This window comes from Capsella rubella, unplaced genomic scaffold, assembly GCF_000375325.1.
Source record: "Capsella rubella cultivar Monte Gargano unplaced genomic scaffold, Caprub1_0 scaffold_1, whole genome shotgun sequence".
Taxonomy (NCBI): Eukaryota; Viridiplantae; Streptophyta; class Magnoliopsida; order Brassicales; family Brassicaceae; genus Capsella; species Capsella rubella.
The window spans coordinates 17,753,503-17,777,961 of NW_006238923.1; the positions used below are offsets into that span (position 1 = coordinate 17,753,503).

Sequence of the window (24,459 nt, forward strand, 5' to 3'; positions counted from 1 at the left end):
ATAATTGTTAACTTATACATTTCAAGTATATAAGATTATTGATTAGTATCAAGAATCTATTTATATTTGGATCTTTAGAGTTTAGAGTTTAGACATGCTTATCACCTCGATAAGATTTGGGTTCACTGGATTTTCGAACACGACTAAACAAGAATGTTCTTCCACAATTCACCTGGATGCCTAGCTACTTGAAATGGAATGCTGATGAGTACTGACGACACACTAAGTTCATCTATGTCAGACTCTACGACCAAACCGACGGTACAAAATGTTATTGATCACATAGCTAGGCTGAAAGATCTTTGTGTGGAAGATGTTTTAATAAGCATTCAGATAATAATATATTTTGGTAGTAAAATAATGACAAACATAGATTCATTGAGATACGAACTTGAGTTATGTTCTTAAACTTAGTAAAATAGACACAAACTTGAGTTTTGTTCCTTGAATACAAGAGAGAGTTAAACCAATCTATATATTGCTTTGTTTAGAATATATGATATTTTTTTCTAGTTAATTGAGATGCAAACTTAAGTTTTGATTTGATCAATGAAAGAAGAAGTTAGGAAGAAGTGTCATGGAGGTTTAAGTTTCTTTAATGTCAATCATCAAGTTTTGGCTCTCCCATCACAATTGAATAATAAGATTAGTCTTTTGGATAACAAGATAATTGATCTTATGGACACAAGACTGATCACTCTGGAAGATTATGTGAATGTGCATAAAGATCCTCAAGATTCTTAGGTTTTTTTGAGTGACAAGATTAAGAGGATGTAAGTTTTATTCAACCAATAATGAGATGGTTGTATGTTGCAATGTTTTAATGGAAAAGTCCAAAAATGATTCAGATGATCCAGTTGCTATCATCCTTTATCTCTGTTTCCTCTGACCATATTTGCTGCACATGTTCCCACACAAACCCTTCTCCTTCCTGCAATTTTTCAATATTAGTTCCAATCCTCAAGAAACAGAACCTACTCTTTATATACTTAATTGTGCATCATGTTTGTCTTAATCATCTCTCTTACCTTCGAGGTGAATTTGACAGTTGTTGTGCAGCATTTCCTCTCATCCCCTGCAATATTCACAACTCGAATATCAACGATTATGGAAGATACTATAATATGGGATGTGTGTGAGTGTAACATGTTAAGGTGCTTTTTTTTAACTACCAGTCTGCTCCCATTTATCAAGCTTTACTATCCAAGTCCCTGGCGTAGTGTCTGTTGCTAAGACCTGATCTGTCCAAACCCGAAACTTCTTCCCTTTTTTGTCTCCATAGTACTTGCCAAGCTCATCAATGGTGTCTCTGAGAGATCTTTCAGCACCAGATGGATGCACAAAGACACCAGCAGGGTGCTGAAGTGATTTGACAAAGGATAAATTACTCATCAAGTCCATGGATACAGTAAGATTTGCAGGTAAAGAGAGAAACAAGGTTATACTACTCACACAGGAAGCTTTGAGGCTTGCAGTATATGTCTCACAGTTCTCAACTTCACCTCGTCTCCATCTCTCGTAGAACAAGAAAAACTTAACAACCTCATGACCCGGGTTCAGATTATCCACCTTACACTCTAAGAAGTCAGAAACATCTCTAGGAGAAAGATTTGGACCGAGCTTAAAGTGACCAATGGCTTGTATAATCCCACCCGCACACCGCTCAGTCGCGTGGATTATGTTTGGATTGTCTTTCGCGTTTTCAGCATACCACTCCAACAACTCTTCTTGAGCATTGCTTACCTATGAAAACAAAGAGAGGGTTAAAAACATGTAAACTCAATTGCAATCAGAAGTATTAGACCGCGTAAAACCAACCAAGACACCATAAATATTGGGAATGGTAAATAGTTCAGTATCATTTCCAGAGTCTCCACAAGCAAGAGTGTTAATAGGGAGTTTTCCTTCAGTCTTGAGCTTCTTTAGCAGATAAGCAAGTGCTTGTCCCTTTCCTCCACCTTGCGGTAAAACATCGAAAGCGTTTCCTCCACTGAAAATTATTTTGATATCCAACTGAAAAACAACACAAAGAGAGTTGTGAAGCAACAAACAAAGATCACAAGAGATCATGCAAACAAAGTTCTGTAAGAGATAAAGGAAAGAAAAACCTATCTTACCCCACGTTTCTCCAACCTCTGAGATAGCTGTTTCGACACTGCCTGAACCTTACTCTTATCAATATGAAAGCTAAGCTTGTGTGGCCTCTGTTCAGTTTCACTCTGCATTTCAATGATCACACTCTAGTCATATAAAGTCTAATACTTTAAATACAAGTAACTTCAAGTATATGGTGAATCATATAGAGAACCTGAAGAGTTAACTCAGGGAACTTGCTAGTTTCTTCTTCGACGATTCCTCTGTCCCATTTGTTGTTCAAGATTTCAATCCAGTTATGATCAGGAACCATGGAGTTACCATAAGCAATCTCAGTTCCTACAGATGTAATGATAACATCAGGTGTTAACAAAGGTCTCTGTTTCCTCAGTTTCTTATACATTGTTGGTGCTCTTCCGGTTGAGAAAACAAGAAGAGAATCGTGGCGATAAGCGTCTTCCCACAATGAATTGAACCTCAAAAGAGATAGATTCTCAGGATCACTATGATGATCAACCTGCAAAATTCAAAACATCAATCAAAGATTCAAACTTTAGAGAAAAACAGAGTCGTTAATGGCGTTTTTACCATTGTTTCATCAAGATCTGAGACTATCATTAGACGAGGAGGAGATGTTAGCCGCTCCATGATTACAGTAAGAGTCCTGAAGATTGATAAGATCATAGAAAGCAAGAAACTTTAGAATCTAACGAAACGATTCCATAATACCTAAAGATCACAATAAAAGCTAAAACTTTGCCCTCAAATCTAACGAAGCGGTTCTTAAAACCTAAAACTTTGCCGATTTTTACAAATCTATAAGTAAAGGTTCTGACTTTACGGGCGATCTGAGATCGGGACAAACCTGAGGAACGCGAAAGAAGGATTTGGGTTTTGAGATGAATGAAATTGGACAGAAGAAAGAGTGATGAGAGAGTGCAAACGAAGCGAAGAGCGGGGGAAGAACAAGTCAACCTTTGCCCTCACATTATATTTAAATTTGTTTATTTTTGTTTCCACGAAATATTATTTGGTTTATGACTTATAATTATATGTGTTCTCTTTTTCCACGTTAACGTACTTATTTAATTAATAAAAATTATATTTCTTTAATATTTTTGGCAGGACTGGCCAAAAACATAACAAAATATGTTTTGGCCCAAATCTATACTATATAAAAGAAATTTGCTAAGAAGATTAGAACATACTAGAAGTTTAATTAACAATCAAGTAATGCTGACATAAACCACTGCATTAGAAGAAACCATCATGATTTTGATGTCTTAATTCCCTTACTTGTTGCACTTATATGCGTATAGTGAATAGTGATTTGTTTATTTACAGGGTTAGCCAAAAAAATAAAAAGATATATAGTCTAGGTTGGGATTGTAATGTTTAGTTTCCCATTTTAATTTGGAATTGTCATGTTATATTGTTAAATAATTCTCTATTTGTTCCTAATATACGGATGATGTTTAGGATTTTTCACCTTTTTATTATATTAAACACTTAACTAATAGTAATCAAATATAGTATGTAATTATTTTCTAATTGTGCATCTTAAATTTCACGATTTATTAATATTAGTCAATAAATATAAATATTATGAAAAAGGTGGAAAATAATTTTTGTGGAACAAAGTAAAAGGGTTAGAGCATCAATCTTTTAGGAAGAGAACTAGTAGAAATAAGGATTATAATTATGTGTGTGTTGGTTTTGACAATTCGAGCCATGATCATAACATATGCTAAAACACATAGTCGTAGACAATATTGCATCTTTATTTTAAGAGATCGAATCAAAGAAGAAAAAATAAAAAAAGGGTACAAAATAGTTATAAATCGGTAAAAAAAAATGTGAGAGGAATTAAATATAGAGTCGATACATATCGATTGCAAAGCCATCTAGTTACTTGTAGTTTTGTTTTAAAGATTAGAGTTATTTCAAAGTTGTGGGAGCATCACTATGAGTATGAGAAGACAATTCTCTAAGTTTTACAAGTGGGAATGTGTCCTTGAGTAAAAATCATGCAACCAACAAAAGAGGGTTGTATGAAATCAAAGATCATGCTCTTCCAACGAAGTTTCGACCCTCGTCAAATTTGGATGTTCTTTTCAAGATCTATAGGCTAGTTTACTTCTGGATTGCTTGAGTTATTTACATCAGGTTACATAGGAAACTAGGGGACTCGAAGTTGAAGCTGAAATGATTCATGTCTAAGTGAGGTAATGGAACTAGAAAAAATATTCGGACAAGTCACTACAATCCACGAGACATCCTTTTAGATTACTACACATGAATTAATATGAACCGAGTTTTCTGACTGTTCCTAGCTAGACTACTATTAAAGAAGTAAAAAAAAGTTATGATAATTTGACTATCATTGCATATAGCAAGTTAGCACTAGTAACTATTGTACTAATATTCCCATCCACGATCCCTAAAATAAATTTTTGTACCTTGAGAAAAAGAAAAACCATTACATTCTCAAACTCATCATTGTGATGTACCACTAGGCACTATCTATTTAAAGCTTAAAAATCCCAACCACAAAAGTTATTTTTTTTTCCGTCTTAGTAGAATCACTTGAAATGGAAGTATCTTAATTCTCAAAACAAAATGAACTTCTTTGGGTTCTTGAGTGGATCTATTCACATATTTTCATACACGTGTTAAACGATGTGTGGTCATATTGTACAATACTGAATTTAGAGCTCTCCATTAAAGGAGAAGAAAGAAACCTCCATTAGTTGCACGTCTTTCTCTTCCTCACCGACTCCATTAAATACACAACAATAAGGAGAGACACTCATACCAAATTCCTCATCAGTCTTTGTAACCCAACCAAATTATAATCATCCACCAAAAAAAAATTACAAGAGCAAATTTAATTCAAACTCATATACATATAAATATATACTCTCCTATATGCTCTCTAGTAGTTGTAACTCTCCAACCACCAATTCTAAATGGCTTCTCCATCATCATCATCATCATCAATAGTTCTTAGGAACCCAAGATTCTTCGTTTCTTCTCCTCACAACATCTTCAAAACCCAAGCTCATACCGTAATCTTGAAAACAAAGTTCAAGACAGCTTCCATCATTTGCTCGTCTTCATGTACAAGCACAAGCTCTTCAACGACTCAAGAGAAGCTACCAAAGAAGCAAACCCATGTGCTAGACGACAAACTAGAAGAAAAGGAAGAAGAAGAAGAAGAGGAAGAAGAAGAAGGGGAAGAAGTTGGTCTTCGAGATATTTGGAGAGAAGTTGAAGGTTGCAATAATTGGGAAGGACTACTAGATCCAATGAACAATCATCTTCGAAGAGAGATCATACGTTATGGCGAATTTGCTCAAGCTTGCTATGACTCCTTCGACTTCGATCCTCACTCTAAATATTGTGGCTCTTGCAAATACCATCCTTCTGATTTCTTCTCAAACCTTGACTTACATCTCCACAAAGGCTACACTATAACACGTTACCTCTACGCAACATCCAACATCAACCTCCCAAACTTCTTCCAGAAATCAAAACTCAGCTCCATTTGGAGCCAACACGCGAACTGGATGGGTTATGTTGCTGTAGCTACGGACGAAGAAGAGGTGAGACGACTTGGGAGACGTGATATAGTCATCGCTTGGAGAGGCACAGTCACTTATCTCGAATGGATTTATGACTTAAAAGATATTCTTTGTTCAGCTAACTTCGGTGACGACCCATTGATCAAGATTGAACTAGGTTTTCATGACTTGTACACCAAGAAAGAATATTCTTGCAAATTCTCTTCATTTTCGGCTCGGGAACAGGTTCTGGCCGAAGTCAAACGGCTTCTTGAGTATTACGGTACCGGAGAAGAAGGCAATGAGATAAGCATCACCGTGACAGGGCACAGCCTTGGTGCATCTCTTGCTTTGGTCAGTGCTTATGATATAGCAGAGCTTAAATTGAATCACTTACCGGAGAACAATTATAAAGTTCCAATTACTGTATTCTCTTTCTCGGGACCACGAGTAGGTAACTTGAGGTTCAAGGAAAGATGTGATGAACTAGGGGTTAAAGTTTTGAGAGTGATTAATGTGCACGACAAGGTACCTTATGTTCCAGGTATATTCGCAAACGAGAAATTTCAGTTTCAGAAGTATGTAGAAGAAAAAACATCATTCCCATGGAGCTACGCGCACGTAGGCGTCGAGCTTGCCTTGGATCACAAGAAAAGCCCGTTTCTGAAACAGACTAAGGATTTGGGTTGTGCTCATAACCTAGAGGCTTTGCTTCATTTGGTGGATGGATATCATGGAAAAAAAGAAGCAGAGACTATGTTTTGTTCGGCGACAAAGAGAGATATAGCTTTAGTGAATAAGAGTTGTGATTTCTTGAGAAGTGAGTACCACGTGCCGCCTTGTTGGAGACAAGACGAGAACAAAGGGATGGTCAAGAGCAGCGACGGACGGTGGATTGTACAGGACCGACCACAGCTCGAGCCTCACAGGCCAGAGGATATCGCTCATCATCTTCAAGAAGTTCTTGGGAAGTTTAATGAATATGATTTTAAACCCAAAATGACTTAAGTCTAAATCAAAATAATTAAATAAAAAGACTTAATAATATGTGGGTCAAGTGTAGTAAATTGTGTGTGTTTAGTGTTTGGCTACGGCTTTAATGAATTCTCTGTCATTTAAAAAATATGATTATTAGCTTGAATATATGGTTTAGAAGGGAACCAATTTCATACATTATATGTTATGTATGCCACATTACATGTTATGTATGCCACATTACATGTTATGTATGCCACATTACAAGTTTAATTATGGGGTTAGGAGTTAACCCGCAAATCGTACATATAATGTGGAAGAGAAGTGGACCACAAGAAAGTGCATGCTTAGAGGGGTTATCGAGTGGCTGGATCACCCAACAAACAAAATAATAATGATGAATCTCTGTTTTTCCTCACAGAGGACATAACAAAGACGAAAAAACAACGATGTGCGCACGATAGAAATTGAGGGATTCAGAATTGTCATCATGCGTTATGCGTACACAAACCTGAGAGAGAGATCCCCTAAAATTTATAGGTAGCTACTATACCTAGATTTGATTTTTAAGCCTTCTTCTTTCTATTGCAATTTTGAGAACGCATTAGAAATATGTAAGACAAAGATAGTTTTTTCGAGCCATAAAGCTTTCATGTAATGATCACATATATATAATATAAGCCACTAAAGTCCCCGTGGGTCTGATCAGCACATAAGAAATCATGGCAATGGCATCACACAAGTGATACAAATCTGACTTTCCCTTAGATATATCATGTATGAAGAATAATACATGTGTAACCAAATTGTAGATGTGTAGCAAGCAATTGTTAAATGATACTCCTTCTGTTTCACATACTACTATGTTTTAAGATTTTTTTTGTTGTTTCTCAAAGATTGATGTTGTAGATTAAAAAATTAAAACTATATCTTCACTTTATGTTTTTCAACACATGGCAGTTATCTAGTGGTTTATATTTTCATTTTCTACCAAAAAGTAATTATAAATTAATTCATAAATAAATACTTAACTTTATCTTAATATGTTTGAAAAACCCAAAACATCAATATTTTTGAAATGGAGGGAGTATATAATTGGATAACAAGCGCCAAATAAATTTGGTACAAATTAGTTGTGTAAAGGTTGTTTTATATACTTTTACAAGTTTACACATAGATATTTACCTGATTTTTAGTGGTATTTTTAATAAACTTTTTAAAAATAGATGTTTTTGAAAAGTAGTTTTTGAGAAAATATATTTTTAAAATTATCCAAACCGAGATTTTAAAAAGAAAAAAAAACATCTCGTCATGAGTGGGCGTAGTTGATTAAACAAAATTGGGCCTAGAAAAAGGAAAAGAAAACCGTAAAAAGATCTCATCTGGATTTGGTTTTGATAAACCGCCGTGAAAGAAGAAAGAAACGATTGCGACTTTCAAAAAATAATAAACGGTTCCTGAAACGTTTTCAATCGACTTTTCCGATTCCGATTCCGATTCAGTTTCCGAAGCTTCATCGGAATATAGAGATTTGCTGACTGTAATCCGCGTGTTCAGATTCAGATTGCCTGTGGATTTTAATATCCTTTTCATTTTTTGTTCTTAAAAGGAAAAAAATGGAAACTTTGGTTTTTGTAAAAAAGGAAAGTCCTTTCTAGTATATAGATAGGTCTTTGCGGCGATCTAATTTGCCACTATTCAGTCTTCTCCGAATCAGATTTTAGGGTTTCTTCAGGAGCAGTCATGAAACGCAAGGACGCTACTGAGATTAACATGTTGTGCCGCAGCTCAAGTAATAAAGATCTGATTCATCTTGACAAGAAATCCCATTTCTGAAACAGACTAAGAAAGCCCATTTCTGAAACTGACTAAGGATTTGGGTTATGGACACAAGTGACACAACCTAGAAGCTTTGCTTCGTTTTAAATTTGGTGGATGGATATCATGGAAACAAAAAGCGGAGACTCTGGCCCTGATTGGTTGTATTGGAAATTTTAAAAAATCTTTTCAATTATATTTTCTTTTACCTTGGGATATTTGGTTTTTAATTCCAAATGTGTGGGGGTTACCACTCGTTTAGTTGGGCATTCCTTTGCTTTGTGCCCTCTGCTTTGGCATCTATAACAAGTCACTTCAAATACATTCAAAGTGAGAGAGGATTTACTTTGATTCAGTTTGCCTTGTGGTATAAACAATGGCTCATTAGTTGCCTTGTGAGCAAAGGATTTGGCTTCTTGATGTATCCTCGTGGCTGGTGCAACATCTTTCGACTTGTTGGGCTTCTTTGATGGGTGTGATGATACTCTTTTTTGACCTGGACAACAAAAAACCTTTGGCTTTGGATTGGTATGGATTCTTATTTGTTCTCAAAGCTCATCGCCAACCTTCTTCACGTACTCCCCATACATGAGCTGCTTCATCTCATGGTTGGTAAGAATTCTCCATTTCGGTTCGGTATGGTTGGTTTAAGACTTGAACCAGCAGGTCTGGTTTTCTCTTGGTCCGTTCTTGTTACTGATGTTATATCATCCCCTCCTTCTTCAAGTGCTTTCGTGCTCAAAATTGTACAAACTGCACAAAGAAAAACACTTTAGTGTTCATTTGATTTTGAGAACTTAAATCCTCTGTATTGATCATGTGCATTAATTCTTGTTGTGGAGTCCTTGACTTCTTCTCGGCTTTGGGCTTGGTTTCTTAAGTCTGGCGGTTCTTCTTTGAATTAATGGGAACGAGTTTCGGGACTCCTGTAGTCTTCAAGATAGATGGCATGATCACCATTTATTTTGGTTCACTCCTGTTTTGAATTTGGTTTATGAGTTTCGTTTTTTCTGGTGAATCGCCTTTATTATTAGGGCATCATTAACAGCATATCTGTTTGGTTCTTATCTCTTTAAAAAAACCAAAAAGTAATAATACAATGTTTTCATAAGAAGTAATCGGATGTTGCATAAGAAGCTTTTGACAAGGTGCTTAACACATGTGGCATATAGTGATTGGCTCTGAATTTTTGTAAATAAATAATGTTTTATTTTAACTTAACTTTTATATTATTAAATTACCTTATTATTTTTAAGCATCATCTTGGCAGATATGCCTTTAATGATGGTCTTAGTGTAATCCTTCTTGGTACCTGAAATTGTATCAATATTTTGGGGAAGAAAAAAGTGTGTTCTCACAGTCATAAAATCACAAAAATCAGGTAAACGTGTTTCAGTTTAAACCAATTCATTAGGTTTCTCTATTACTTGCGTCTTAAGTCAATCATTATGTAGCTTTGGTTCCTCATTTAAGGGTAAACTTTTCTTACTAATACCTGGACATAACAAATCAGTTCACACATTCTTATATTCATCATACAAATATTTGATAAAAAGATAACATACCTGGTCCGGTTTGTACGGCGAATAGGTTATAGGCTTTCCATGTTTAACAAAGCATGATGACTCGAGGTTGTATCTAGTGGTTCTCTTTGTAACCAGAAGCTATGCATGATGATTTTATCCTCCTTAGGGATAGATTTTTACTTTAATTTAAGAGCTCTTGGTCACTACAGCTTCGTGATTTTTCCACTTGGTTCGCAATTACATTCCTATTTAATGTAGTTTTTCTTCGGTCATTGTTCACGTCTAGGGTACCTATGCTTTTCTCAAAACTTAAGAAAAACATCAAGTTGCGGTCCGGATAGGTCATTGTGGACAATCTTCTATTTGGTCTGTTGGTTTATGGTTCTTTATGAACTTTTAGTCTTCTTAGGGCTTAATTTATGATGAATAATCAATCCTACGCCATTTGCCTGATCAGAATTCCATTTGGGCAAGAATTCTCCATTTTGGTTTGGAATGGTTGGTTTGAGGCTCAAACCGGCTGGTCTGGTTTGATCTTGGTCATAGATGGTTACTGATATTATATCAACTCCCCTATGAAGCCGTAACCACATCAGCTGCCATGACGACCGGACCACAACAATAAGAAACTTAGTGGCTAGACAAGTTTAACAAGAAGTTAGTGGGGCTAGGCTTTGTCGTTTCGTACGAAAAAAGGAACTTAAGAGTTTAAGAAAAAACAAAAGTAATAACACTTCTATAATATACTTACGAAAACAGACACGCAACATGCAATACAAAATAATGTGTTAAAACGTTCAAATCCCAAATCTAATTTTTTTTTAAACACACAAGGAAGGCTAGATACAAACACAAGCTTTTAATTTGTTACTTAGAGAATGCAAGAGAGAGTGGTGACAAAAATAGCTAATGGCATCGTTTGAGCATTTTTTTTTTATCATTAACTGTTTAGATATATCATCAGTAATCTCTTCTTTGGAAATGAAAAAAAAAACTTTGTAACCCCTCTTCACTAGAACAACAGCTTAGCGAGAATAATCCCTCCTCTAATTGCAACCGACTTATTAGAGCATTTCAGAATTCAAGTCAACCCAACAAGACAATTACCATCACAAACTTCTATTCCTTTCTTGAAAAGAAATATTTAACAATTCCACCAAATATAATAAAATATCTCTTTAAATCTCTCACAATCTCATATTTCCTAAATCCCAAAATATCCTCCAAAAACGTTTATTAAATCTCTTATAACAAGGTCACACAAATAAATTTTAAGAAGGAAATCAGAGGTACTTTTGGTTAGGTATTGGTATACGACTTGACCTTCTAACAAGCAGGCCAAGATCTTCCTGAATCTCTTTCTTATTATGCTCATCTTCCTCATTTCGATTTTCTTTCATGCTCTTACCCTTCTCTTTTTTTTTTCCCTTCTTTATAGCTTCCTCTTTTTCTCCCTTGCTCTTCTGTTGGATGACGTCGTAACTTTTGTGATCAAGAGCCTTATCGAAGTTCTCTGTGTACACATTGTGCACACTTGGCTAAACTCGTCTCTACGCTTTGTAAATTCTTCAACTTTTTGCTGCAATCGGTTCAACACAATCGGCAATACATGTGCTGTATTTTTCTTAACTATCTCTATGACCAGAGGTCCCTGGTTATCATAGATCCTCTCGATTGTTCGTATGTCTTGAACTGCATACAAAAACATAACATGTTAAATGAGTACATAAAATGGAATGGAATCATCCATTGTTTAAGTTTGTGGGATTACCTATGAAATCATCCTCCATAGATATGGGGCTGTTATGCACAATGGCGGATCCAGAAAACTATTTCGACTGGGGCACAAATTAGATATAGCTAATAATTTTTTTTGTTAAATATAATAATTTTATAATTTTTTTTGTTAGATATAATAATTTTATAAATAGTATTGAATCAAGATTTATATTTTAAAATAATGATAAATTTTATTATGCATTTTAATATACTTTGAAATCTATACTATTAAAAGGGAAGCATTTTGTATAAGTCAATCATAGTTTATACAATCAAAAAAGTAAAACAAAACCAATCTATTTTTAAGAAAACTACATAACCAAAATAATAGAAACAAATTTAGCTAAATTATAGCAAACAATTTTAGAAAACTCATAAAATTAAATGAACCTTCATCCACGAAATTTTGGGTTTAATAAATAATATAATCACTCTTAAAAATACATTCCTAATATATAGCAAACAATTTATTCATTAGTTTATATTCATCAAATCACGATTAATTTTGTTTCCTAAACCAAAAAATCATACCTAACAATTTCGAAATTCAAAAATATAATAAAATTAATAACTAAATTTAAACAATTTATTTATTACTTCGAATCCCTAAATTATAGAAACAATTATATAAAATAAATAAACTCATAGAATTAAATGAACCAGCATCGATGGAAATTTTAGTGTTATGCTAAAATATAGCAAACAATTTGTTCATTACTTCAAATCCCTTAATTATAGAAACAATTATATAAATAAATTAAACTCATAAAATTTAATTAGTAGATTAAAAATGAAAATTTTAGAATGTGATTAAATAATATAATCACTCTTAAAAATAAATTCCTAATATGTAGCAAACAATTTATTCATTAGTTTAGATTCATATTAATTTTGTTTCCTAAACCAAAAAAATCATACCGAAAAATTTAGAAATTCAAAACTATAATAAACATTAATAGCTAAATTTAAACAGTTTATGAATTACTTCGAATCCCTAAATTATAGAAACAATTATATATAAAAATAAACTCATAAAATTAAATGAACCAGCATCGATGGAAATTTTAGTGTTATGCTAAAATATAGCAAACATTTTGTTCATTACTTCAAATCCCTTAATTATAGAAACAATTATATAAATAAATTAAAATCATAAAATTTAATAAGTCATCATCAACGAAAATTTTGCTAGAGATGATTAAATAATATAATCACTCATAAAATTACATTCCTAATATATAGCAAACAATTTATTCATTAGTTTTGATTCATCAAATCACGATTAATTTTGTTTCCTAAACCCAAAAATCATACCTAACAATTTCAAAACTATATCAAACATTAACAACTAAATATATGAAAATAAAAAATACCAAGAATATTCTAAATTCTATTAGTATTAATATAAATAAGAGAAGAATCCATCGATGGTGTATAATCCTCCCAAAAGATTATTAGCGATAAACACATTTTTTCTATCAAAAAAATGGCAGAAACTAATGACAACCAATGTGGTATTCAAAGAAGTGTTCAAGAACCTTTAAATTATAATTTTTCATTTTTTCTTTTCATTTCCTGCAAGTATGACTTCGGTTACATTTCTTTCAATACCATCTTCAAGACTTTCTCATTATAAACTTTGGTTTTCCAATTCAACAATTTCTATTATACTACTCCAGTTAACAAATGCAATCATTAATCCTTCAACTAAATGAAATAAAAAAATTATAAAAAGCCAAATCACATTACATTATTTAAGAAAACTAAACCAGCAAACTATGCTTTGAAAATACACCCGCACGTACGTGCGGGTCATCATCTAGTTTGATATAAAAAAGATGAACCAAATATTTTGAAAGAAAATTTTCCATTGTTTTATAATTATATATAGTCACATATATTAGATGAAAATCAATTTATTAATGAAAAAAATACAAAGCCGCATCTAAAATTCACTATATAATATAATTATATAAATATGTAATTTTAATTATCTAAACATATCACAAAAATGTTAACTCTAAAAATAATAAGTTAAAAAGATATAATGTTTCATGTTACTAGTTTACTAACATTTTTCAATTAATATATTTACTGACATTTTTCAATTAATATATTGCAATAAAAAAATAGTAGTTAAATTTGTTAAAAGTTAAACTGAAAAAAGAAAAAGAAAACATAATTAAAAGCAGAGTAAAAAATAACAAAAGGAAGCTCTTCTCCATTGTAGTGGTAGTTGTTCTTGTCCTTCGTGTCGCCTTTGATTCAATAAACGGAAGCTCTTCTTCATGTCTAGGAGAAACACCTTCCTATACAGATTCTTCTTCGTCCTCGACATCATCTCTGTTTTGCTCTGCTTCTCCATCATTCTCTAAGTCTCCAGATTCCTCAAGCTTAATTTAAAAGCTCCTGCATCACCACTTGTTTCTTTCCCTAGATTGTTCTACTTCCAGCTCTTGTTTTCATCAAAAATAACATCTCTACTAACCATTGTCTTCCAATTTGTACGATCCAATAGTGGATAAGCTTTCTACCCCGGTTCCATTCAAGGTGTACAAACATCCACTATCATCTAATTTTTTCAGATGTTGATTCTCAGTTTTTGCATATACTCGAAAACACGTAGAAGATCTAGACTCGGTTTTTTGGATATAGAGTTTGCATTACTAAAACTCTTGTTGCAACTCTACTGATGAGGTATGTAGCATGTCTTACCGTTTCCCCTAAATATAATCTGGTACCTTCATGTGTTTCATAACACTCCTCGGCATCCTAAGTAGCGTTCTGTTTCGTCGCTCAACTACTCTGTTTTGCTGGGGAGTATATGGTGCGGTTAGGTGCCTTGTGATGTCGAAATTAGCACAAAAGACGTGAATTCTCCTCCTTTGTCCGCTCGAAACGTCTTGATATAGGCTCTCGTTTCTTGGTCAACCAGTTTCTTGAAATTCTTGAATTTCTCAAATGCACCACCATTATATTTTAGAAATAGTGACCGCATGTAGCGAGAGTGATCATCGATTAAAAAAAAAGATGTACATGTTTCTTGAAGCCGTGGACTACATAATAGATCCACAAAGGTCTTCATGTATAAGCTCAAGTAGTTTGGAGGAACGATATGAAGTAGCTTGAGGAAAAATTTGTCTTGTTTGCTTTCCAAGTAAGCATGAAGCACATGTTTCCTTTTCAATGGGTATGTTTGGTCTACAGGTAACGAGCTCCTTCTTTATCATTATCCATGCGTCTCTAAGCCAATGTGTCCTAAGTCCTAACCGTGCATGTCATCTCGTGGAATCAATAAGCATTATTACTTGTAAACATCGAGTAGTCTCAACAACCTCCATGACAACTTTAAAGTCGATTCTTGGATTGAATAGCTCGTACTAACAAAATTTTAAGCGATTATATAATGTTAGATAATCATCCATCATCCTAACATCACATCCGTATTTTGTAGCTTTCCCAAGACTTATGATATACTCTTCAATTCGGGTAAAAATAGACGTCCACTAAATTATATCATACATATATATTACACGCAAGAGAAAGAAACCGATCTAAACACATTTATCATATGGCATGATTAAGTTATAATAAGAATGATTTACCAAATGACTTAGGTTGTATAGTAGTGTATTTATATTCATTATTTTGTATGGTAGCGTTTGATTTATTATCGAGAAATTCTCTTAAATTTTAGTTTTTCTTTCAAAAATACCAAAATTTGTTTTTATTTCTATAAATAACATAAAAGTTCTATTTTTCCAAAAAATATCATAAACATAAAAAAATAGTTTAATAGAAATCCATTGTTATAAAAATAGTTTGTAGATTTGATTTTTAATGATTTTGAAATATTTAAGAGGATTTAAGAGAAGTATTTGAGCGGATTTTACCTTAAAATCCAGTGTTATGAAAAATAGTTTGTAGATTTGATTTTTAATGATTTTGAAGTATTCGAGAGAATTTAGTTAAAAATGTAGAAATTCAAATCTCGTTTGAAAAAGATTTTACAAATATTATATGCACTTATGTTAAATCATCAAAATCATAATTTTTAAAAAAAATTCAAATTACTTTAAATTCTAGTTTGAATAAGTGTCATCAAATTTACTTGTATTTGATCTATTATCTGACTTAAAATAAATAAAGAAATTCATTTTTTTTGTTTTACATGAAGAAATTCATTGTTATAATAAGGGAGCAAAATGGAAATAGGTTTAAATACGTCAAATCTGCTGCGAGTCCTACAAATCTGCGTTGGCTTCAGAAGAAACTATTGTCCCGATGGAGTCTCTTCAATCAAATCCCAAAGGCGAACAAGTTGCTGTTTCAATTTCTCTTCCCGACGAACCCACCGGAGCCGCTCTTCTTTTTCCATCTCAACAGGTTGATTCACCGCCACCTGAATCATCCGCCCCAGTCGAAGAACCAATCCATACTGATTTACAAGCACAAGTCTCAATTTCGCTTCCCGAAGAACCTACCGGAACCACTCTTCTTCCCTCTGAGCTGAATCATTCAGCGCCGTTGGAATCGTCCGCTGTAGTCGAGGAATCAATCAACACTGAATTGGTGAACGCAGATGTAGTAGCTATGGATGTTGTTGATCCACCCGGATCCGATTTGAAAATTGAATCCGATTCCTTCTCTGAAGAAGCTCCTACTGCTTCTTCCGATGATAACCCTAAATCTCCGAAACCGGAATCTGTGGCTGACCAGAACGGTAGTGCGATGGAGGAAGACGAAGGAGATGACGAGGAAGATGATCCACCGCATAAGAAGCAGAAGCAGTTAGATTCTATTACTTCAGTTGCTGTTAAGGAAGAGGAAGAGCCAGAGCAAGTGCAGCCATCGGAAGCAATGGTTGTGGAGGAAGCTGCGGGAACTCTGGTTGTGGCTAAGAAATCGAAATCCAAGAAGAAGAACAACAATGTTTGGGTGACGAAGAGTACACGGAAAGGAAAGAAGAAGACCAAAGCCAACACGCCCAGTTCAGCAGCTGTAGAAGATAAAGTACTGATCACTCCGGTTCCAAGGTTTCCCGATAAGGGAGACGATACGCCTGACTTGGAAATTTGCCTTTCTAAAGTTTACAAAGCTGAGAAAGTCGAGATTAGTGAGGATAGACTTACTGCAGGAAGTAGTAAAGGTTATAGAATGGTGAGAGCTACTAGAGGAGTTGTCGAAGGAGCTTGGTACTTTGAGATTAAAGTTTTGAATTTGGGTGAGACTGGTCATACACGACTCGGGTGGTCGACTGATAAAGGGGATTTGCAGGCTCCGGTTGGGTACGATGGGAATAGTTTTGGGTTTAGGGACATTGATGGGTGTAAGATACACAAGGCTTTAAGGGAGAAGTATGCTGAAGAAGGCTATAAGGAAGGTGATGTTATTGGATTCTACATAAATCTGCCTGATGGCGAATCCTTCGCTCCGAAGCCTCCCCATTATGTGTGGTATAAAGGGCAGAGATATATTTGTGCACCTGATGCTAAAGAGGAGCCTCCTAAAGTTGTACCAGGTATGCTCTACGTTACCTGTTCTTTCATGTTAGTGTTCCTGGGCTTTTAGTTAGTCACATATGTTTAAAGTGGAGTCAAAATGTTTATGAATCCTGTTGCTTGTGATGTTATCTTGATTTGGTAGATTGTAGATATATGGTTAACCTTCTTATAGATAATGAGGATTCTTCATCAAGATTCACATGGCTAAATGCCTTAATGTCGTATTTGCTACCCTCCACTTCTATGATGTAGATGGTTTCTGTGCAGTTCTGGAAGTTGATAATCAAACTATTGTCAATGAATGCCTTCTTATGCAGGTAGTGAAATATCGTTCTTCAAAAATGGTGTATGTCAGGGAGTTGCCTTCAAAGATTTTTTTGGCGGTCGTTACTACCCTGCTGCCTCGATGTACACTCTCCCTGACCAGTCAAATTGTCTTGTGAAGTTCAATTTTGGACCTGATTTTGAGTTTTTCCCTGAGGATTTTGAAGGGCGTGCAACCCCGAGGCCAATGAGGGAGGTTCCATATCATGGATTTAATGGTAGACTTGAAAATAATGGTTCTGATGATATGAAGAGTTAGACAAAACTGGCAGGCGTATTCTTGACAATTTAACACAGTTTTGCCAGAACTAGTTACTGGTTCAGATTTGGTTGAGTGTAGTTGTTACAGTCATAGGGTAGCAGATGAACAATGAGTTCTGTACATGTCTACTCTGAAAAAATCAGGATGGCTTTTCTGATCTCAGAACTGGATTTCTTCTTACTGGATTAGCCATATTTGTTAACGCTATTGATTGTTTGTTTTCCCTTACTATGTAACTTTTCTGGAAGCCGATATTTAATTTTTTCCCAAATTAACCATTTTTGCTTGGTACTACACTTTTAAAGTTTGAAGCATCTTGTCGATTTGTTATCTATCTTTTCAATTTTTCTTCAACAGACGCTTTTGGGAGGTACTTTTGTTAGATTTGTGATTCTATTCCCTGTCAACTTTACTCCAGAAGAGGAGATTTCTTCATGGGCATTAGTGATCGAAATAAATTAGACCTGCATAGCGCAAGGCTCTAGCATATCTGAATCTGAAAGTCAAATATGCCTGGTGGAAAGTTTTCCTCTTGTTCTAGTGCTGTACAGATTTTAGGATTTGTTTCTGCTAGCTGATGCTATCAAGGAAGAACCACGGTTCATTCTACTGTCAGGTTACTAATTTGCATACATCACCTGTTTATTTAAAGCTTTATTAACAAAGGAAGTATCTTATTTGATTTCTTATTCTCTATGGTTGCTGATATACTCTCTCTAAGTGTATATCATGAAGGTCGTATCAGTTTCATGCATGCATCGCTTGTAATATGAGGGTGTAGCCATTATTATCTCTTTAGTAGATCAGCTTTTTTTGGGAAATTTATGTATCTCTGATGGATTCTATGCTAAACAAATCTCATTAGTCAGATACTCAGAATGATATTTATCTCTTTTTTTTCCTTACATAACAGGCTACCAACAGTTTACCAAGTTTGAAGAGAGTATCATCTTACATATTGAAATATATGGACCTCTGGCATAAAGATAGCGAGCAGTATATCTATCTTCCACTTATGGATATTGTATCCTGCTGTATATGCTTCTAATGCAGTGGAGAGTTAAGTCCTTCTTGAGAAGAGAGTGCATGGTGAACGTGGTATCGCTTGGAAGGGAATGGGGTCATTCTCCTGAAAGAAGGCCTTTTTCGGATGTGGCTCAGAGTTCTCTTTGTGTATAACATGTGAATTATTGGGAAAACCTTCTCCCTAAACTTGAGGATAGCGAAAAACAAAATCCTATACCCAATGAGAATCATCATCACAACAGCTAGATCCAACCACTTTGAACTTGCTGGATTTACGCCTAGAACAGTTTGAAGAATGAGCTCCCCTTTCATCTTTGGTACCAATGGTAATGGAGAATCATACTCAACCCCGATCATCTCATTCTTGAATGCTCCCTGCAATTTATCAGGTGTGCACATTTAAGATATGCATTTGCCAATATAGTCTGCATCTAAAGCTGAGTAAACCTGGTTACCTGTAGTGCCCATGCACCGTAGTTTATGTAGGACACCGGGTATCGCCAGAACACCACAGGTAAGTCAGGGAAGAATCGGAAGAACCCCGCACTTAACACCATAATTCCCTGTGAGATGAAGAATAAAGTGGTTTTCAGTTTATAATAGTCTTTGGAGATATATATAAGAAAGCTGTTAGGTGAGAGAAAGACAGGCTATTCTTACAATGTAACCAGCTCCCAACATGACTCCCATCAAGAAGTTAGGAACTACTGAAGCTATCATCATCATGCAACTCTCCACAGTTGTGATTGCAAAGATGAGGTCAAGACAGTTGTAGAAAAAATGAGAACCTCCGGATTGGAACTTCACCATATAGATAGTGATTGAGCTGGTGGAGAGGCACATAAGGATTATGAAAGGTAATGAGGAGAGTAAATTAGACACAGTATATACTGCAACCCCATAGTATCCATTGAGCCTTTCTCGAGTAAACACCTGGTTTTGGGAAAAAAGATGCCAAACGTCAGATAAGTTTTAAGGTGAAGAAAGAAAATTTTCTTTGCTTATCTATTCACCTTCATTTCTTCAATGAAGGATTGGAAACCTCCTATTGACATGAATGTCATAAAGCCTGCCATAAATCCGCCACAAGCTGCAGTATTCATGACATTTGTGTGGTTTCTCCCGACGTTGAAAAATATTGACCCGACACAAATGGATAACACAATGTACACTGCGATCCGCATCCAGTAGTATCCCAAGTCTCTACACATGTTGATGAAAGATCGCCGAGTAAGTATCCTGAGTTGTTTCCACCAGTTTGTTTGACTCCCACTTTTCCTTTCAGTGACAATCCCCTCCTATTGCATCAGGTTTAAATTTTCTTTTGAGACTCTCATTGTATGATACATTGTAGTTTTGAGAGAAATAATAACCATAACTTACTAGTAATGCTATTCCTTGAATTCTTGCTCTTGAAGCTGCTGCATATTCTGAACACTTGAATTTTCTGACAAGTGTTGTTCTAATTTCTGCTGCTGGTGTATCATCCAGTGGATCTAATGTGTTTGTGGTTTCATGTAGTTGGCAAAGAGAGAAAGAAGAAATCTGCAGATAATCAAACGGTCTAGTTCAAGATTTTTGAGTCTATTGGTCAACTCATGGAAACAAAAAGGGCAGTAAGAAGACAAACTTGGATTCGGCGAGATTCGACCAAAGTCGCTGTGACATCGTCGAAATCTGAATTGACACAGCGAAGGAAGTGGTCAGATGGATTTCGTCTGCTAGGACAAGGAAAACCCGCTTCACCAAAGAACTGCAAAAGTCAAAGCAGCAAGAACACAAATGAGCATTGATGGTTATACAGTTAATATATATATTATGTTGCCAATGATCTGTCTTATTACCTTTGTTGCAGATTCTGCCTCTCCAAAGTAAACGGTTTCTCCTCCAGACAGCAGTAGCAGGTCATCAAAGAGAGCGAAAACCTCACCGCTTGGCTGATGGATTGAAGAAATCACGGTTTTGCCGCTGCTTGCTATGTTTCTAAGAATCTGAACCACGAAGAAAGCTGAAGCACTGTCCAGTCCACTGGTGGGTTCGTCTAGAAAGAGGAGACTTGGTTTGGTTAAGACCTCGAGGGCAATACTGAGCCGTTTCTTCTCCCCTCCGCTGATTCCACGCAAATGCCAGTTTCCAATGGTCCTGTCTGAACATTCTTGCAGGCCCATGTCAGTGATTGTAGCTTCCACAATGTCACTGATCTCTCCTCTAGTAAGCTTTGATGGGAGTCTGAGATGAGCTGAGTAGGATATGGATTCTCTCACTGTCAAAGTTCCGAGCAACACATCTTCTTGTGTCACATAAGCCTGAGAATTTCTCGACAGTTTCAGGGTTTAGGACATTCATAAACAAGAGTTTTGTTGTCTGAAAAAGATGAAAGATAGATTTGCTTACGGCAGCACCAAAGTCAAGTCTTCTCTTCTTGCCATTGACTAGAACTTTCCCACTCATTACAACATTCCCTGCTAATCTTCCTGTAACCATTATTACCAACTTGGTTAATTTTGCAGTAACCAAACCGGGTTTAACTCCAAGTCGGTACGAAGATCCGATCGTGCGATTCTAAATTTAGGTGTCAGGATGTTTGGTGATTGGTAGTAGGTAAAAACATTTAAAATCGTAATTTAATTAGAAAAGTTACTGCGAAACTTCTGAAAATAGTATAGGTTAGAGAAATGTAGCTATCAATTTATTCAATACACTAGTCTAAATGTACGACGATTTAAATTTAATACGGAACATGAAAATTGCAACAATTTTTTCACATTTATTTAGGTACTTCGATGATAAACAGCTATATAATGAAAAAATAAAAATGGTAGCTAGAATCCATAATTATAAAGTTAGAAAATATCTATTTATGTATCTTAGTGTATATGGTTATTAGATATAAATATAGCATTGTTTTTCAACATATCTAATTTTATGTAATCTCTCATAATTAAACGGGTTTGGTGCAAAAGTTACAGAAGAGTTCATAAACTTCAATTAATGTTTTAATATTCACCAAAATGGGATATAATTTTGTTGCTTTCAAATCTAGAAGTTACATATTTTTATTTTCCTTCTGTTATTCGAAAAACAAAAGACTATTTTTTTTATAATCAAATATTTTAGGTCGACTAAGACACACACCCACCTCTATACAAATTAACACTCACTTATAGTATTTTCAAATTTAAATACCAAATGAAAGAAATCCTTATTATCGATCAAATACTTTTTGTAAGCAAACATCAATATATGCTTTACAAAAAATGAAACAATTTTCACATATACATGAGAAAATTAACTAAGACAAGTGGTCTATTATTTATTTATACATATAGAAGAGAAAAAAAAAAACATTACTTCATGTATAATTCATCAATATATTGTTATAGTAAGATGTAGAGTATAAAGAAAACTTCAATAATATGTTTATGTTGAATAGAGAATAGTAAAAGGCAAAAGGTTCAAGGTGAACAAGTCTCATCCTTGAATGTAAGCTAAATGTAGTTGGTTGGTAAACATTTTCCTCTCTAAATTATTACCTCATTCAATTGTGTCTTTATTCATTCATTGTTGGTTCGGCTCTCTTAACTCTTAAGGTTTAGTTTATGTTTTAAAGATAAACTAACGAGCTAATCTTCTCTCACGTGAGTGTGAGAGAGATAGAGATAGATAGAGAGAAAGAAGTGACCTGCTAAGGCATCAAGAAGCGTAGATTTGCCAGAACCAGAAGGACCCATAACAGCCAAGATCCTATTTGGCTCACCACAACCATTGACTCCATTCAGTAGTCTCTTCGTCGCTCCTTCACCAAAGTTAGGTATCACCACCGTAAGATCCTCCCACGCCACATACATGGCCTCCTCCGGCGTAGTCATGTATGTATATATAAGCTTTTTGTTAGATAGATCGAACTCAATATCTAAAACTTCTCGTAGCTTAGAGTTTTCTTTTCTAGCTTTGGTGGTGAGGTGAGAAGAGTGTAATGTGTGTAGGTGGTTCGTAGTCTTATTTATAGTTAAAGAAAACAATGTAGTGTGGTGAATGTTAGTGATTAGGGTGGTCCAATTGGTTTAAACCAAATTGAGTCAAACCGAAACTGTACCACTGAAAGTGATTTTAAAAAAGTAGATTGAATTGGCATTAATAAATCGATTCGATATATATATAAAGTATATCATAAGTGATAAAGAAATCAACCGTATAAATTGATTTTTAAAAAAATATTGTAAGAAAGATTAGGAAATTCATAAGCCCGTAAAATCAAAACCAAAATTCAAACCGAACTCAATGATGCTGAAATCTATTTATTTTATGAAAACTAATAATCCATGCAAAAGACAGTAAACTTGAAGAAATAAGCAAAATGTGAACACAAAAAAAAACAAAATATATATTATTAAGTCAATGTGTATGTACATTGGCATGCATGCATAAACTAAGGCATGTGACAGAATAATTGACGTTTGATGTCATATTCATTTACTAGTTTGGACCCATTAGGTACTATATATAAAGTCGATAGCTAAAGACATGCGAATGATATGAAACTTATGGTTTTCGTACACGGATTTAGGAACACATAACACTTTATATATATTAGTTTCATATCACGTAAATCGCAATACATTTCTTTTTTAGGAACTTACGTCCAAAATTGTTATAAGATTCCGATTGGGTCGATCAATCGAGTGTATATCACTCCAAAACATATATTATTATTCAAACGAAGCACACATGAAATGTTAAACCATAATTAGGAGAGTGAGTCTATACATATATATTCCACACTCAAGCTTTGTTTAGACGGACATTATTGCTTTTGGAAAGATTGAATTTCTTATTTTTAATCTGTATAGATCATAACCAACATCGACATATAAGACCGTATTTAAAGAACGTTTACATAGATATAAAGTAATATGGTTGTTGTAAATATAATGAATATATATAGATCATAAACCCTATATATGTGGTGTATATGATTGGATATTTTGCTTTAATTTACTATCTTTTCTCATAACTTATATATCTTCATTTCGTAGTATTAAAGAAATAAACAAAATTTAACGAGGAAAATAGTGTTATAAAAATTTGGAGTTTGTTTATTAGATTTTGAATTTTTTCTGTAAAATTAGATACTTTAAATATTTATTGATCAAGTGCTAATATTTCAATTGGTAAAGATCTCTCGCAAAAACTTCGAGGTCACCGGTTCGAATAACGCTTGGGACAAAACCATAGAACATGCTCTGGTTTCGGGTTTGAGATGATGTATGGGGTTCGGTTCATAACCACTTTGATTATTCAAAAAAAAAAAAATTTATTAAAAAAAAAATTTATCAAGAGTTTTTTTTTTAATCAACACAATATAATTGTTAATTTTATCCTCTTCACCAAGCAAGTATTTATTTCATATGCCTGATCCAAATGAGGTGTCATTTTAAAAGGTTATATATGGACAATGATCTTAAACGCATATGCACTGTTTCATCTTAAAAAGGTGTTTTTATTACACCGTACGTAAAAATTGATTATCAGCAAACATCAAATGTTTATCACAACCAAATTCTAACCTAATACTGATCCCTAGCTCC

The 24,459-nt window shown here is 34.4% G+C and overlaps 4 protein-coding genes across 4 annotated transcripts; 2 read left to right on the plus strand and 2 right to left on the minus strand.

Annotated features, from left to right (window-relative positions):
- Positions 1–633: 633 nt before the first annotated feature.
- On the minus strand, positions 634–3,097 carry LOC17897904 (probable sucrose-phosphatase 1). The gene is made up of 9 exons (XM_006307551.2): positions 2,960–3,097; positions 2,683–2,758; positions 2,309–2,611; positions 2,118–2,219; positions 1,819–2,013; positions 1,453–1,743; positions 1,173–1,359; positions 1,029–1,075; positions 634–931 (listed from the first exon to the last, which is right to left on the minus strand). The coding sequence occupies exons 2-9, from the start codon at positions 2,740–2,742 to the stop codon at positions 845–847; spliced, it is 1,272 nt and encodes a 423-aa protein (XP_006307613.1). The 5' UTR covers positions 2,743–2,758; positions 2,960–3,097; the 3' UTR covers positions 634–844.
- A 1,924-nt stretch (positions 3,098–5,021) lies between these two features.
- LOC17898151 (phospholipase A1-Igamma3, chloroplastic) lies at positions 5,022–6,828 on the plus strand. The gene has a single exon (XM_006307151.2). The coding sequence runs from the start codon at positions 5,064–5,066 to the stop codon at positions 6,663–6,665; it is 1,602 nt and encodes a 533-aa protein (XP_006307213.1). The 5' UTR covers positions 5,022–5,063; the 3' UTR covers positions 6,666–6,828.
- Positions 6,829–15,998: 9,170 nt separating this feature from the next.
- On the plus strand, positions 15,999–18,125 carry LOC17899927 (protein TRAUCO). The gene is made up of 2 exons (XM_023789542.1): positions 15,999–17,276; positions 17,577–18,125. Exons 1-2 carry the CDS (start codon positions 16,040–16,042, stop codon positions 17,840–17,842), a joined length of 1,503 nt encoding a protein of 500 aa, XP_023645310.1. The 5' UTR covers positions 15,999–16,039; the 3' UTR covers positions 17,843–18,125.
- A 581-nt stretch (positions 18,126–18,706) lies between these two features.
- Positions 18,707–22,827, minus strand: LOC17900424 (ABC transporter G family member 13). The gene is made up of 9 exons (XM_023789541.1): positions 22,554–22,827; positions 21,266–21,345; positions 20,716–21,177; positions 20,502–20,624; positions 20,255–20,416; positions 19,885–20,169; positions 19,532–19,804; positions 19,327–19,434; positions 18,707–19,246 (listed from the first exon to the last, which is right to left on the minus strand). The coding sequence occupies exons 1-9, from the start codon at positions 22,738–22,740 to the stop codon at positions 18,890–18,892; spliced, it is 2,037 nt and encodes a 678-aa protein (XP_023645309.1). The 5' UTR covers positions 22,741–22,827; the 3' UTR covers positions 18,707–18,889.
- Between the last annotated feature and the right edge of the window lie 1,632 nt (positions 22,828–24,459).